Genomic DNA, 16,742 nt, shown 5'->3' with positions numbered 1-16,742 from the left:
TTGATAGTAAGTTGTAATTAGTAAAAAAAAAAAAACGTACAAAAGGCCAAACTAGTTGAAAACTTTCTACTGTAAAGTTGGAATTTCTTTATTTCCAATATAGAGATTTGTAAGTCTTTTGCAAGTCAATAGTCCGCTTACCACAACTGCTGCTGTACTGAAATGCCCCTATTGCAACTCTAACCTCTTAAGTTCCATCTCAGGCTTGACATGCCTGATAATATAATTAATGTCTGTCAGTATGACAGCCACTTAGAGGCTAAGTAAAACTCAGTGACGTGATGCAGAAGACTTATAAAAAAGCATTGATTCAATGCTTCCCTATGAGGAAGTTTGAATGCACACACTGGGCGCTCAACACGCCTGCACATAGATCCCCAATTCTTGTCTATGAGGAGCATTGGATTGGAAATCAGGTAAGTAGGCCATGCTTTCTCCATCACGTAGCGGGAGGTGGAGAGGTAACCAGAAAAAGGCAATTAAATCTTCATTTCTTTTTTACATTTTTCAAATTTTTATTGTACTGGGGGAGGGTAGGTGTAGCTTAAAAATAGTAGGGACAGTGACAGTATAGCATTAGGTATACAGATTTGTATTCCTAACTCTATGGTCTTCCTTTAAAACAGGAATAAGGATATTTGTTAGCAACTTTGTGTATGTGTATAAAATGCACCATAAATGTGAAAAGGGTACACAAATGTATTGTTTCATTATTTTATGAATTCACCGTATGTGGTTCTTCCAACAGGAATGGGAAGGTGTTTACTATACCAAAAATAAACATGGTGATAATATCCATCAGAATGTGAAGGTTATTCCTGTTTTTGGACATCGGGGGTAAGTAATAGCAGATATTCTAAAAGTGGTGGCTCAGTGTGAAGTTGTGAATCTATCTGTTTAGTAGCTAGACACGATCCTACGAATTATCTTTCCTCACTGTGTGAGGGGTTTAATGGTCGCTGGACATAATGCACAAAATCTTTCCAGCATTTCCTGTCACCCCCTGTGATTTGTTGAGAATATTCTCTTAGCACATGCTATGCCATTCACTTAGATTTTTTAAATCCCAATAGTATCTATTGGTGAAAGTTCTAGCTGGTTAAGTGCCAACTAAGCTACAGTAAACTCATGTTAGGGAATATTTTTTTTTCTCCTGTTAGCAGCATAGATCTTACCTGAACTTAAACATGATATTTCTATAACATTTAACCCCTTAACCCCTTAAGGACACATGACATGTGTGACATGTCATGATTCCCTTTTATTCCAGAAGTTTGGTCCTTAAGGGGTTAAGGACACATGACATGTGTGACATGTCATGATTCCCTTTTATTCCAGAAGTTTCATCCTTAAGGGGTTAAAGTAGCCGCAAATGTTTAGCGATCTCTTACTCCTAATAGAGAAAGCTCATTAGTTTTATAATTATTCTGTAGATTTATCAAAGAATCCTTAGTGAATACATTGCTCCAGTGCAACTAACTGCGTATCTAATATAGCATTTTCCTGGAGCTGAGAATCACTAAAGCAGATGTGGCCAAACCAAACATCTTGTGAGATACACGTTTAAAAATTCGAATTATGTTAATACTAGTAAAATACCATAACTGACTATTACAATTGTGGGAATAGCCCTTCCTTTTTTAAATTGTACAGAAGAGTGACTTTGCCTGTTCAGCTTGTGTCTTTGTTTCTACTGAAAAATATTCTGTGGATACCACAATTTAGTGAACTTGATATACTAATGCAATTGGCTTCTCTATGCAACAACATAATTTTATGGGGTTTTTTTGTTTTGTTTTTTTGCAGTAAGATCAGACACTATGTGTCTATTAGTCGGCCATGTAATGACAATAATAAGGTATGTAATTGTCCATCTGCATTGTGCCATTGAGGGGACAACTGTGTCAAGAACTGACTGTTCATATTTTCTTTCAGGTAGAAAAACAATGTGAAAGAGTTCAGGCTGAATCTCAAACAGGTTTGTTCTTGGGGTAATACAGTGTCTTTATTCAATGAATTTTATTTTGAAGAGTGGATTTGCATCCTTTAAGTTGTAATAGGCTTGCACTCAGCTAGGTTCAGGTTGCCAACCTAGGTCACAAATGTACTGAAACATTTTTACTATTGACCCAAATGATCAAAACAGTACTAAGGATGTAAAAGAATGCTATATAACAGTTGTCTTATTGTATTGTAATAAGTAACGCCCATGAATGGATATGAAGCTAGATGACATTTAAATTAATATTTTGATGGACAACTTAATGTTATTATTTTTTTATGAGATGAGCAATTTTAACAAATATTTTCTGATAGTTAGTAAATTTAATGATGGTTGGCAATCCTAATTAGTATTCGTGTTATATTTTCATTTTAGGAATATTTCATTTTATGTATTGTTGAGGTTTAAAGGGAAACTATACTTTTCATTATTTTTAATATTATGGATACATTTTCCTATATTTAACATATATATATATATATATATATATATATATATATATATATATATATATATATATATTTGCGAGGTGTGCAAAACAAAATAAAAAAATCCACATGGGTGTTGAATGGATGTCTCCATTTTCATTCCCTTATAAGCTCTGTCTTTTACACCTGGCCGTCAGCATAGAAAAGCATACCAAGAAGAGGAGAATGGAAGGGTGTGTAAGTCATATGCAGGGAGGTGTGACTAGGGCTGCATAAAAGTGATTTAACTCCTAAATGACAGACAATTGAGCAGTGAGACTGCAGGGGCATGATACCAAACCTGATTAATTAAAGGAACAGTATAAGATCAGGAATAAAAATAAACTTATATATAAGTAATAAAATACTTAAATATAGTACAGATTCATATTTTTTCGGGTCTGCCAACACTGGTTTTGTCCATGATCCACTTTCTTGGCGGAGATCATCAATTCTGATGATCTCAGCCAAGGGGTGGGGGCGGAGCCAAACGCCACCCTGGTCAATCAGCATCTCTTCATAGAGATGCATTGAATCAATCTCTATGAGGAAAGTTCAGCATGAGACACAGTGTGCAGCACTGACTCAGGAATCAGGAATGTCCCTAGGCTGAAGTGTAAACACTGCCTTTTCTCTGAACAGGCAGTGTTTACAGCTGAAAGCCTGCAGGGACTGACTATACTGAGCAGAACAACTACAATAAGCTGTAGTTGTTCTGGTGACTATAGTGTCCCTTTAAGCTAAAGTTATTTTTATGACTATAGTGTCTTCACGCATTATGGCTGTAAGAGCATTATGGGAGGTGTAATTAATAACATCTGGAGTGCTGAAGGTTGTCTACCTATATTGTAGACCTTCCAAAGTAGACCTTTACCTGTTCAGCTTCAAGCTGAGATGTGGGTAAAAGGAATTGCACTCAATCCACATGCCAATTAGGTGCTTAGCTAGACCATGGGCAAGCACTTACATAGGTACATAGGTACAAAAGAAGAAGGTCCAGGCACTGCAATGCTTTAGAGCATGTTTATTGGAACCAGCAGAACAACACAGCAACAGGTCGACCCGAATAGGATCTTTCTCAAGCTTGTAAGACCCTATTCGGGTTGAAATGTTGCTGTGTTGTTCTGCTGGTTCAAATAAACGTGCCCTAAAGCATTGGAGTGCCTGGACCTTCTTTCATATCAAGCTGAGAAGTGGACCTGGACATAATGTACATATCATCCCATTTAATTTCTTATTTCATTTATCTTCCTTTTCTCATTTGTCTCTTCTTCTGGTTGTGGCATCAGTCATGGAGCATAAAGACAATTCTTCCACTTCCTACTGCTATTACTTTGTGCTGTTCCACAACATATCTGCCCATGTCTTTAGTTAATATCACTAGAAACATGGTGGGCTGTTTATATGTGCTCTCATCTTCCTCTTCCTGTTGGGATGGGAAGCAAGAGCAGATCAATTCAAGGCCCACAGGTGGGAGGGACCAGCTGTGACCCTTCTCAAACACATGCTGTTTGGTGCAAAAAGTAGAGGAACGAATAGAGCTAAACCCCACTGCTACGGAAGTTGAATAAGGAAGAGTTAAACCTGGGCCAATTACCACCACATCTTCCCTAGATATTAGATATGTGTTTTAAGATACATATTGTAACACTTGTTCTGTGGCCAGCAGAATAAAATATATTGCCAAAAATATCTTGTAGATTGAAGGCAGTGTAACCATTTCATGTGTAACACAGCATATATGCAGATTTTATTTTGTTTTTCTGTTTATTTTATTAATTGGTTAATCTATATTTGAATGTATTTTATAGGCGATGTGACATTAATGGGTTCAATTAATGCTTGTTTTTCTGAGCTGTGTTTCATGATGCAATGTTGACTAAAAGTGATGTGTACATATCTGAGGAATAGAATGCTTATCAGATCCCTTAGATGCTGGGTTTTAAAATTATTTAGTGTGAATTACACACACTCTCTTCACATTAGATCTGACTGTTAATAAAGCCACTTGCCAGGGAAACGTTTACACCAGGTTTGTTAAACTATCTGTTGCTTGACATCAGCAGGCAAAGAATTTTTTAAAATGTAATGCAACAACATAAAGCGGGCCTGGACAACCCAGTTGTACAACATAAGGGTGCACGGTTAGAGTAGTAAGAATATCTTGTAAGTAGGTGTAATCCAGCTGTTGTTATCTATAGAATGTCATGACCATCTTTCAGCATGTGGCTGACTGAGGATTATAAGATTTATAGTCCGGCAGCTGGAGAGACAGTAAATCGCTACCTTTTGTGTCATTTCTGACCACAAGTTTGTCTGTAACTGTGTCTTTGCTAATGTTCCCTCAGACAGTGTTTTAAATTGTGAACTTATTACACCGCAAACAATTTCAGACTTTAAATGTATCTGTTCCATATCTTCACAATGCAGTATTGGATAACCCCTTCATAGTTAATATCTTGTCATGATAAACAGGGATTTGCTGAACTCCTTGTCATGAACGGGTTATAAACAGACAATCTATGTGCTTTTCAGTGATTTCTGAAAATGTGAGTTTGTGTTTTTGAATGGAATTGCAGGAATGCAAAGGAATTATTTTTGCAGGAAGCTGGTAACAAATGCCTAAGATCCAAACAACATTTGTTTCTGTTTTCATAGACATCCAGACTTGCAGACACAAGGACAGGCGGAAAGGTTCGTTAGATGTCAGGTCAACCACCTCCAGAGGAAGTGATGGTATGTGAAATCTAGGATCAAGCAGATACAATGATACTGGGCAATACTTACTAATGGTCTGTAAATTGCATGCTATTTCATACAGTTATCATGCTTCATGGGCTAAAATTGTGTGGTAAGAAAAGCAACCTGTCATTCATTTTATGACTGCTTGTTTTGTGCTTGAGTATAAAAATATGACATTTTGTAAAATATTGGCTATATTTCCCCATCTGAAGGATGTTATTTCTGAATTTTCCAAAGTACATTTTGTCATACTGTAATAAACTTACAAGGTCAGAATTTTTATTTTTGTTCCGAATATAGTAAATAAAGCAGAACATCCTTTGACACTGTATTGTTAGCAAGATGGTTTCGGAATCATAATGAAGTCACTCTAGGCCAGTAAACTGAAATCAAAACAGAGCGTCTGTATTCAACCTTAAAACAAAGCAGTGAGCAGGGCAATGTTTCAATATTCATTGTAAAGTCCAGGTCACCATTCGAGTACACAGTTTGAAATCAACAAAGACCTGACAGGTCGGATAAATAAATTACCATAGTTTCATACAGAAACAATAGTATCTGTGTAAACAGTGGATCACTTATTACGTATTTAGTGAAATATTAGTTCATATATTGTGATGGCAACCATTTCACTGTAATTCCTATTGTAATACACATCTTAATGTAATCATATAACATAAAAGAAAATGGTAGTTGTCACTTCAAATCAATCTAAATCCATTAACCCAGATTAAAAAATGAATAACATTACTCTGCTTTTAGCTCAAACAGTAGTGGGTATCTTGCCAGCATGCCCTTGGCGCCATCCCCAGTTCACAAACAGGTTTCTTGGGGATTCATTGCCCAGCTTCTCGCTCAACATTTTGGAATGAAATGTAAATAAAACAATAGCAATTTAAATTTTGCCCAGGTGTGGACTGCATTCATGATACCCTCATTCTTATATATATTTATATATAACATAGCAAGGAAGGAGAACTGTTTATGTGCTGTAGGACACTGATTCCAGAAAATGCCACGTATAATGTAAAGAACAAGTGCTTGCATGAACATACAGACAAACTTCTATAGTTTATATAGGGCACATGTGCTGATACAGACACGTAGAAGAGTGTCAACAACATACATTATCTTTCATTCTCTGAAGGAAGGCGTGTTTATGTGCTAAAATACAATGGTGCTTGTAAAAATGCAGCATATCTTGTTATGAACATAAGCCAACTAGAATCAGAGTCAGACATCTGGACATGTACTGAACTGTAGCATAGAGGCGGATGACTTCATACAGTCAGTATAGCTGAAGTATCAACTGCACACTTTCTAGAACACCAACAGATATGACTGACTTAGATTTTTACCAATAGCCTCTTTAATCAGACCTATATGATAAGGGAGCCCTACCATACAGTAATAGCTGCAATGACAGTGATTCCTGATACTAACCTGTATTCTGTACTGCTAACACACTGAATAATATCAAATCCATACATGGAAATGGCATCACTGTGGTTAAAAAAAGTATCACCTTCTTTATTATTGTACAATACAAAAAGAACACAAAATAGTGACAGTCAGCACAACTAAAATAAGGGTAATTACCAAACTGGGGCAGACATTCAGAACAGACACAGATTAGATTAGAGATTAGAGAGAAGGTCACTTAAAATTACACCTGTTTCAATAATTCCGTTCCATGCTACACAGATATTATCAGATAAAATGCAAAGAGGACTTGCTGCTTAAATACTTCTATAAAATTCACAAAGTTTTGGTTACATCATGGGTTCTTGATTGAACTTTGTATCAACTGCCTTACCACTTAACAATAAATGTAAAGGCAAACAGACATATTGGTAGTAAAGTTATTATAACCTACTTTATAGGCTGTAACCAATACATATATATACATATAATTAGTTCCCCAGAAATCTTCCCCAGAAAGAGATTACTAATGTAATGTATGGCAAAGGTTTCTGTAACTCGAGTCATATTGTTTGGATCAGTCATCTGGGATCGTCACACCCAAAACATCCAGATATTTCCCTGCAATTCAAACAGGAACTGCTTCTTCAGCTTATGTTTAACATGGGATGTTGCCAATTTAATTACTTCTGATATTACGTCGTTATTGCTCTTCAGTTAAATTCCCAGACGTTTCTGTATTTTCTTTCAACATGGCTTAGTAAATAGTTTAAAAACCAACAGAATCATCACATGCCAAAGGTTTAGATAAACAAACAAAAGGAACTAAACTTATATTCACATAACGTATATATACTTTAGGAAACAACGTGAAAATGAAAAGTGAGTTGAATAATCCAGGACCCTGTTACATTAAAGGACCACTCCACATCCACAAAGAACTTCAGCTTGCTAAAGTGATTCCTAGGTGAGGAGTGGCCCATTAAAAAGACAATTTATAAAGTGCAGATTTCTCTGAGAAATAGGCACTTTTGTTATTTATCAATGTACCCCCCTCCCCCCCCCCCCCCCCCAAACAGACAGACAGGGAGACTTGCTTTCTGTCCTGTGAGCTCTCTGGGCTAACAGAAGTGGCAGACAGCCCCCACATACCTATTAACAGACCTCAGATCAGAACAGCACTTTTCCTGAATTATGTGCACTTTGCCCATGCACAAGAAGGCGCGCATGCACGGGGAGATCGCTTCAGAAACTTCTCAATGAGAAGCCGATGATTGGCTATTTCCCTGTGAAGAGAACGAAAGTCTCTTGCGGGGAAAAGGGTAGGGCTTGCAAAGGCGACAGTTCATAGGATCTGCAGCTTTTGCAAAGTGTTTTAAGATATAACCCCAATGAATACAAATGTGAAAAATGCATGCATGCGTTCATTGGGGTACCACTCACTAGTGGGGTTGTTTTTTTTTCGTTTTTTGTTTTTTTACTTAAACATTAGAGCATTTTTCTAATAAAGAACTAAAATTCACAATTTCTTATGCTTTTAATTTAAATGTACACAGTGAGTCAAAAGTCAGCAGTCACTCAAATACATGTAATATGTTTAACCCCTTAAGGACCAAACTTAAAAGGGAATCATGACATGTCACACATGTCATGTGTCCTTAAAAGGTTAAGCACCATAAGCATTGCTCATGTTGTGGTTGTGGTAGAATGAGTCTGTTGATGCAGAACAATGTTGAAGCAGTTTGAATAAAAATTCAGGGCACTCCCAGCACCTAAAACCCATCCAGCCTGCTATGGCTGAGATAAAGTAGAAGTAATCTTCAGGATTAGCCTGTACAATGTGGGCAGCAATAACTGACTGCAAGCACGATTCTTCCTAAAGTTGGATTTTAGACTGTTTAATAGGAAAAGGTATCATGGGAAGACAAAGGCAATTTTAAATCAAATTTTAATCAAAATGGAAATAATGTGATGAAAGTAAGACAATTAAACATTCTTAGGGTTTTACTAAAGTTTGGTCACTCAAAGTTAATTCAAAGTGAATTTCACATATAAGGGCAAAGTAGCTGAACTGAAAACAAAGCTGAATTGTGGTATTTTTCCAGTATAGCTATTTTTTTTTTTTTATTCTTTATTTTTGCGGGTATTTGAATACAGAATTTGTCAGTTAGTGTTAAAGAGCTTTTGAACAACATATATAGTACAATAACACATGCATTATGTTAACCCAGTTTTAGGTTTACTTGTTTGCTAGGTTCCCTCATGTCTGCGCCATGATAGGTGTGGTTCGGTCTGGAGGGTGCTTGCTAAGAGCGGGGTGCGCCCTGATCTCTTATCGTATTGGGCTTGTCGGTCGTTCACTAAGGGCGCTTGCGCTAATAAGCTGTCGCTTGGTCGAATGAGCAGTCGGTGGCCTACTGCGTTGTTTGTGGTAGCTGGTGTAAGTGCAGACCGTAGTAGGTCGGTCCCGGGGCGCGTCACTAGTAGCTCGTGCAAGTGTGAGTGTAAGCTCGCACGTCCCAATTAAAGTTATGGGGGGGAGAGTATTCTAGGCTAAGTCTGACTATAAGCTTACGGAGCCAGTAGGAAGATAAGAGTATTTATAAACTAGGGAACACATAAAGTAAAAACGAATTTAAACATAACGATTATCCTTGGTAATACACAGTGATAACAGATCTGAAATTAGTGTACATATAGTCCCGGTATAGCAGGGGTCGTCGCCTTCATGCGGGAGGTTCGGTGTTGCTTTGCTCAAGTCCCCTAGACACGAAGGGTCTGATATTGGCCACGTTCCATGTTGGGACTTGCACCGCTTGTAGAGCTGTAGTCGGCACCCCAAGAGCTTCAAGGAAAGCCGGAGCATCCGATGCATGTAGAAGAGGGTATATCTTGCCTTCTTTTTCCGCCAGCAGGCTTTGCGATCCCCACTTATATGGTATGGAATTGTCCCGAAGTTGCTGTGTAATTTGCTTGAAAGATCTCCTCCATGTCAGGGTATGTCTGGAGTAATCCCTGAAAAACGCCAGGTGGGCCCCTTCAAAGGGAACCGTAGGAGAGCCTTTCGTGGCCCCCATGAGCACCCCCCGGTCAGAGTCTCTCACCAGTTTTATAAGTACATCACTCGGGGCATCTGTCGGTGCTTTGCTGGCCCTGGGCAGGTGAAAGCAGGAATCTATTCCCAGTTGTTTCGCTTGTTTAGGTAAGAGGAGGTTGGCTATAAGCCATCTGCAGTAATGAGGCAGCTCGGCTGCAGTGATTGTTTCTGGGATTCCCCGGATTCTCAGGTTGCGTGCTTTAGCTCTGTCCTCCATATTGGCTAGTTGCGCCGTCAGTGCATTGCATTGCTGCTTCAGTGAGTGTACGGCTGTCTCTGCGATCGCTTGTGCCGCTTTAATATTGTGGACATTTTCTTCCACTGAGTTCACCTTGCTGGTAAGCGTGGAGACTTCCCCTCGTACCTGCGCCATGTCAGCCTGAAACATAGCTTGGATGTCCTTCATCAGGGCCTTTATATCGGCTTTCGTAGCCGGAGCAGTGTCCCCCAGTTCTATGGGCAACTTGGGCTTTATCCGAGCCGGTGCTGCAGTGGATAAGTCGGTGAGCAGGCCATCGTCGTCCGACTAGTGAGAGGAGTAGGCCTCAACCTGCGCCATCTTTGGATAGTCTGTCCGCATGGCCGTGCGCATATAAGCCCCAATATCTTGGGACCCCGGGCCGGGATCCGCTCGTGACTTTTTTGTTTTTTTCCCCATACCGAAGGGCGCACGTGAAGCTCTTTAGAGTGGAGCAGTGCGTGTTTTTCAGGTCCGATATCGGTATTTAGCTGGATTTGCCGACGGAGCTGCGGCAATGTGCGTCTTGCTGTCTCTGGCGCTGGCTCCGCCCCCAGTATAGCTATTTTGGCCTTAATTTGAAATTCACTTTGAATTATCAACAATTTTCACTTTCATGAATATCCCTGACTGTGACAACTAAACACGTCAATAGTTATTATTGAAGTCAACACAGAATATAATACAAGAAATAGGAACATGACATTTCTTCTTTAATTGTCTTGGCAATTGTCGGTCACATTTCTACGTCAGAGAATACCAAATCTCTAGAAATGTTGAGAGGCTTGGCAGTAGATCCTTGGGGATCTCGAGTTACCGAGAGAAAGCACAGTGCTGGAGAGAAACATTGAACGTTTTGGCAATATAATAATTATTATTCAGCCAGAAGCTGGAGTATGCGGTGATTAACATTTCGAAAATAAAGTTTTTTAACTCTCTGGGCACAACTTGGGGCTTTACAAATCAAAGAAAACGTACAGTGTTCTTGGGGTAAAGTCTCATTAATTAACTATCAGCCCTAAACAAAAGCTGGTTATACAGTTTAGGTATCTTCACCTCAACGACTAAACAAAAAAAATGTAAAATGTTTTCCACAAGCTGAGACCAATCATTTGAATTTGATACTTCTATTTGAGAACAGCATTTTAACACTATCACCTAAACATTCTCTGGATTATACTCAAGCGGTGAGTCTTGGCAATATGATGTGGTTCTCTGCACAATTGGGAACACCGTATTCAGCAATGGGATTATAAGGACCCTCGAAAGATGTGAGTCGGTCTTTCATTTGCTGAGAGGATTAGTAATGGGAACTCTGCTTTCTCCACAAACTGAGGAACTCAGAAACAGATTATCAGAATATTCCACAACAAATAAAGTTTCACTGTAATCTGATTTTGCTAGAAGCTGAGAGAATTAACCAGTTCACTACAAGAATAGAGTGGAAGCTTTTTTACTTACCTGCATTTTGCAGAATGAAATTTAGTTCATGAAGACTCATTTATACCGTAGGAATTATTTAAAGTCACTGGTCTCTTATATAATGTATACCTCCCAACATTGGCCTTGATTTAATATTTTTGGATAAACTTTTCAAATGATTTAATATTTGTGAATTAACTTTTTAAATGTTTTTTTTTAAATAGTAAAAAAAAATTTTTATATCAAAAATTATTTTAGATATTCTCCTTCCAAAAAGGTTATATATACGTAGAAAAATTCCCCTCTCTATACCCAGGGCCGTCTTCAATGCGGGGCAAACGGGGCAGCTGCCCCGGGCCCAGTTGCTCCTGGGGAGCCCAAGAGCAGCTGCCCCGTGGGCCCCGCGATTTGCACAGCCCCCATGGACCCAGTGAGCATGTGTCAATAGGGGCCGGTCGTGCGCTGTGACGCTTAAACAGCACGACCAGACCCCTTCCTGTTCAGCAGCCGTCTGGGAGGAAGTGAGTGCCTGTGTGTGTGTCAGTATGTCTGTGTGTATGTCAGTATGCCTGTGTGTGTGTGTCAGTATGTCTGTATGTATGTCTGTGTATGTCAGTATGCCTGTTTGTGTATGTGTCTGTGTATGTCAGTATGCCTGTGTGTGTGTCAGTGTTTCTGTGTATGTCGGTATGCCTGTGTGTGTGCGTCAATACGCCTGTCAGTGTATGTGTCTATGTGTGTTTCAGTATTTCTGTTAGTATATGTCTGCGTTTGTGTCAGTATATCTGTCAATGTATGTGTCTGTGTGTGTCAGTATGTATGTGTGTCAGTATGTCTGAATGTGTGTCAATGTCTGCCAGTATATATTTGTGTGTCAGTGTATGTGTGTGTCAGTATGTATCTGCGAATGTGTCAATATCTCTGTCTGTGTGTATGTGTCAGTATGTTTGTCATTGTATATGGCTGTGTAAGTATGTTTTGAATCTCTCTACTTTATTTCCCCCACTGCATTGGGGTGAAAAGTGTGATTGGGGGTTGGATGTAATTGGGGGTGGGGGGGTGGGAGGGACAGGGCCCAGGGGGGCCAAGAAAATGCTTTGCCCATGGTACTATTCATATTATAGATGGCGTTGTCTACACCTTTAGCCTTTTTTAGAAAAGTCCACTCTGCCCTTGTTTCATTTATTTGGAACAAAAAACTAGTAGGATTAAATTATCCATTTTACAAAAACCCAGATTTGGGGGAGGTATGGGTTTGCCAGATTTTATTCATAGCTACTATGCTACTAATGCAGCAATGGCACTTAAATTTAATTTAGATAACGCCAGGCCCCAATTGCTTGAGAGGGAAGCAAATACGATTTTACATTGTTCTATTAAAGATTTATTATGGTTGCCTTCATCTCAGCGACCTAAGGCGGCGGACATGTTTCCCTCTGCTAAATTAACCCTTAAAATGTGCAAACTATTATTTTAAAAAAATGCAACCTTGTGCCACATGGTCCAGACCTACACCATTATCAGCAGTATGTTATGCTTTACCTGAATTGAATGTAGATTACTGGGCCTCCCATTCGATTGTCCATATAAATTATCTATTTTCTTCCAATGACCTTCTGCCTTTCGATCAATTGAAAGATAAGTTTGATTTAAGTTTACTTGATGCCCCAACACATGAGAGACTTGTGACAACAATTAAGGAACATTTTGATCTTTCCAATCAGGATCCGAACATGCTGAAATTGGGTATGACAAAATTAGAAAAAATCTACTTATTAGATCCTGGTCGGAAACAAAGCATCTCCTTGTGTTACAATATTTTTGCAGATGGCGTGTGATAAAACGAATTATGGTTAGGTGGGAGAGTGAGCTGGGTGGGATATACACAGTATTTGAGTGGAATAAATTTTTATTATCGTTAAAGGGTATCACTCAATGTGCAAACCATTTGGAATCCCATTACAAATTAATTTATAGAGGGTACCTAACCCCTTCCAAACTTTTTAACATGCACCTCAGCGAAAATAATAAATGTTGGAGATACTGCGGTCAAATTGGTACATTACTCCACGTCTTCTATCCGTGTCCCAAAACGAAAACTTATTGGCTAGAAATTCTCAAGTTAATTAATCACATATTAGAATTCAATGTAATATTACTCCCATGTATTTGTCTCTTTAAGAAAATTCCATCTAACCTGCCTAGATACAAAAAAATATACTAGGCCATCTTCTCATATGAGCTATTTCCATCATCTCTCGTCATTGGAAGTCACCCACTGTACCAACTGTGGGTGAGGTCTTATTTCTCGTTTTTAAAAATAAAAGGTGAATTGGCTTTTCGTGATCCATCTACTTTCACATCTATATTGCAGCAGGAATGGTTAGTGTGGGGAGATGATGTGAAAGATAAATTCGGACTTTAACCATGTTCTCACCTGACTGAATACATATTCTGGTTCCTGATTTTAACCATGTTGTTATTAATTACTTGACGCTTTATTTTATTTATGTACATAGTTTACTTATTACATATAGAATATTTTTATAATATATATTGCTTGTTTAGTTTTGACAATGGTTCATAAGTCATTATATAAATGCCAATGTTGTATGATATATTATATTATTTTAAAACATTTGAAAAAATATTTGACGGAAAACATATTTCAGATTTAAAAATATATCTCAATATATATCCTCCTATATATATATCTTCCTGATAGAAGAAGTGGGTCTGCCCATTAGAAGGGCGTACCTACCTGGCTTATGCACGCCAGGCTGACAGACAACTTCCCGTCCCCCAACAGAACCAGGCAGAGAGCGCTGCTGAAGCGTTGGATGCATTGTCCTAGTGCCCATAGGACAGTGCATTTAATGATGCACTCGCACTGTGCTGCCTAGGTGAAGTTTCCTGGTGTCTCCAGATGCGAGGACAGCAGGGGGAAAAATGGTACAGCAGGACAGGACCCTAAAATAGACTATCATGCTGAAAACGGACAGTTTGGAGGCCTCTAAATTCCTTTCATGTTTACTGAACATGCCTCCTCACCCCTTGCTTATATACAGTAAGGGTAGTTTTAATGAGTCATATAAGTTCTACTCTCAATGTTAGAATTCTACGCTCTACTTTAACATTCTAGAGATTTATAAAGATTGTTATATCAGTTTTAAATAACTTTATTTTAGAAATATAGGACTTAACTTTGTAAGTGTGCATTATGTTTAAATACAGACATTCTTTTTACATTAATTGTATTTGTAGTTAGCTGTACTGCTAGTAATTCCTTCAGAGTCCTTAGAAATATCTACAAGAAAGGTATTGGACCATTTAAAAAAAATCTAATTTATGTGAGAAAATGTGAATTATTACATTTATACTAACATTTCAGACCCTGAGCAAGATACTGTAAGATATAGGACACTGTATACTGGTAGAACTTTTAATTTTCCCAATATTTTTTGAGAACGCCTGAAGGAATAAGTGAAATATAAAAATGGCATTAATTTACATAATTGTAATTGTTAATTTTGTCTTTGGAGCAGTCTATACACAAAATCGCAGCCAATGATTTGTTTACATGCTAAATAAATGTTATGCTAATATTTTTTCAATAAAAAAAATGTTTGGCAGTAAGGTGGCTAATCTTAAAATCTATACCAGCATTCTATCCAACACCAAACTTTCAGAGGGTATGTATGACGGTCGTGTGATAAACCAACACGCAGTATCTAAACCCACAGAAAATCCAGTCTCGTATTACCGAATCTTAGAATGGTCGGGTTTAACATAGGTAGAAAAAGAGTGGTCAAGGAACAGCCAAAAGTCAGGATACCAGAGATCAGGAGAATCAGGAGCACTGTTTGCTGTTATTTTGCAGTGTTACTGTACATTCGGTCTAGTAATAACCTATTCTTTACTATGCAGGTAGTTCACAGCGGCGGCATTCTTCAATGGCTAGAATACATTCGATGACTATTGAAGCCCCAATCACAAAGGTACTGTATTATTTTCTACATTTTGTTTAATGTCACAATTAACTATTTATGTGCTTTACAGTGGCCCGTCATTTATCAGTAAAGACTTTCAGTGCCTTTCTTATTTTACAGATAGTTTGCACTAATGTAAACAAAGAAAGATTACTTTTTAGGGACAAAAAAAGCACTTCTTTTCCAACTGGTCCCTCCATTATTAGCATTAAACAATGCAATGCAATTCAAGCACTGTTTGCTGTATCAAACGTTACGGTGCTGTCTCTATACATCACCAGCTGCTGAAGACCCGTCTCTGTTTGCATAATTGTCCAGCAACTAACTACGTGGTGTGAACTCAATGATAAACTTCTCTAGAGTCAGGACAGACAAAAGATGGAGATAAAACGAACTTGATTTTCTTCCTTTATTTGTCACCATTTTATTTGCTAATCTCAAGTTAGAATGAGAAGTGTATTCAACCGAATAAAGAGGAAGTCAGCAACCATATTAGTCTCCAGGAGGTATTAGGTGAACCCTCTTCTGCCATGCAGAGACACCCTTCCCCTGAGATATTTGGACTTGAGCTTGACTTCATAGAGTAACAAACGCACTACAGATGTCCCTATAGCCATATCTATAGCTGAAGGTATATTTTTGCAACATGTCGCAGTTATACCAGCAGTGCATGTGTTTGTCTGCATATTATCCAGCATCTCATGGATAGTGTATAAATATCTCCATCTTTTGCCACCTAGTGGATATTCATTTGTATGAGTGCCTGCTCTGCTATTGTGCATAAGGAAAGCTGGACAAACAACAAACAAAACATTGCGTGTGGATAGTAAAGAAAGTGCTGTGGTATCAGATCTTCCCTCTTACATCTGACTACACCAATATTTTTTTCATAAATAATGTTTATTGGTTTCCAGAGATAACAATGATACAGTAGGACATCACACCTTAAAGTACAATACATCAGAATAATTGCAACTTCATGCTACATATATGCCCAGACCATTTTGTCATCTGTATTAACATAAACATGTATACATCTTAGTGGAGTGGGTTATCATACAGTCAAGTATTAATGTGTATAGTCCCAAGAGATAAAAACACAACATAGAAAAGATAAGCGACTGGAAAATAAAATAAACAACATAAGTAACAAATAAAAACGAAGGTACATTCAGGCTTGAATATATACTGTGCCATTTGTATGTGAGATTCGTGTTTATTATTAGAGTAAAGCGGCAGTACCCTTGTGACCACACCAGTATAAGGTTAGGAAGTTGTTTATATGTCATGTGATTAATTATTCACAATTGGTTTTAGTTACTTATTAATAATGTTTCTGCTAATAATTTCATGCTACATAGTA

The 16,742-nt window shown here is 38.1% G+C and overlaps 1 protein-coding gene across 3 annotated transcripts in view; it reads left to right on the top strand.

Moving 5' to 3' along the window:
• Window positions 1-16,742, top strand: part of PDE8A (phosphodiesterase 8A) — a 311,048-nt gene that overhangs the window by 267,637 nt on the left and 26,669 nt on the right. For all 3 annotated transcript variants that reach the window (XM_063448997.1, XM_063448996.1, XM_063448995.1), the window contains exons 9-13: window positions 749-837; window positions 1,807-1,858; window positions 1,936-1,978; window positions 5,128-5,205; window positions 15,318-15,388. In XM_063448997.1, the coding sequence (XP_063305067.1) occupies window positions 749-837; window positions 1,807-1,858; window positions 1,936-1,978; window positions 5,128-5,205; window positions 15,318-15,388 (333 nt within the window). The remainder of the gene's footprint in view (window positions 1-748; window positions 838-1,806; window positions 1,859-1,935; window positions 1,979-5,127; window positions 5,206-15,317; window positions 15,389-16,742) is intronic.

Source organism: Pelobates fuscus, chromosome 3, assembly GCF_036172605.1.
Source record: "Pelobates fuscus isolate aPelFus1 chromosome 3, aPelFus1.pri, whole genome shotgun sequence".
NCBI lineage: Eukaryota > Metazoa > Chordata > Amphibia > Anura > Pelobatidae > Pelobates > Pelobates fuscus.
Note: the sequence above shows the minus strand (reverse complement) of the source record. Positions and strands in the feature narration are given on the sequence as shown.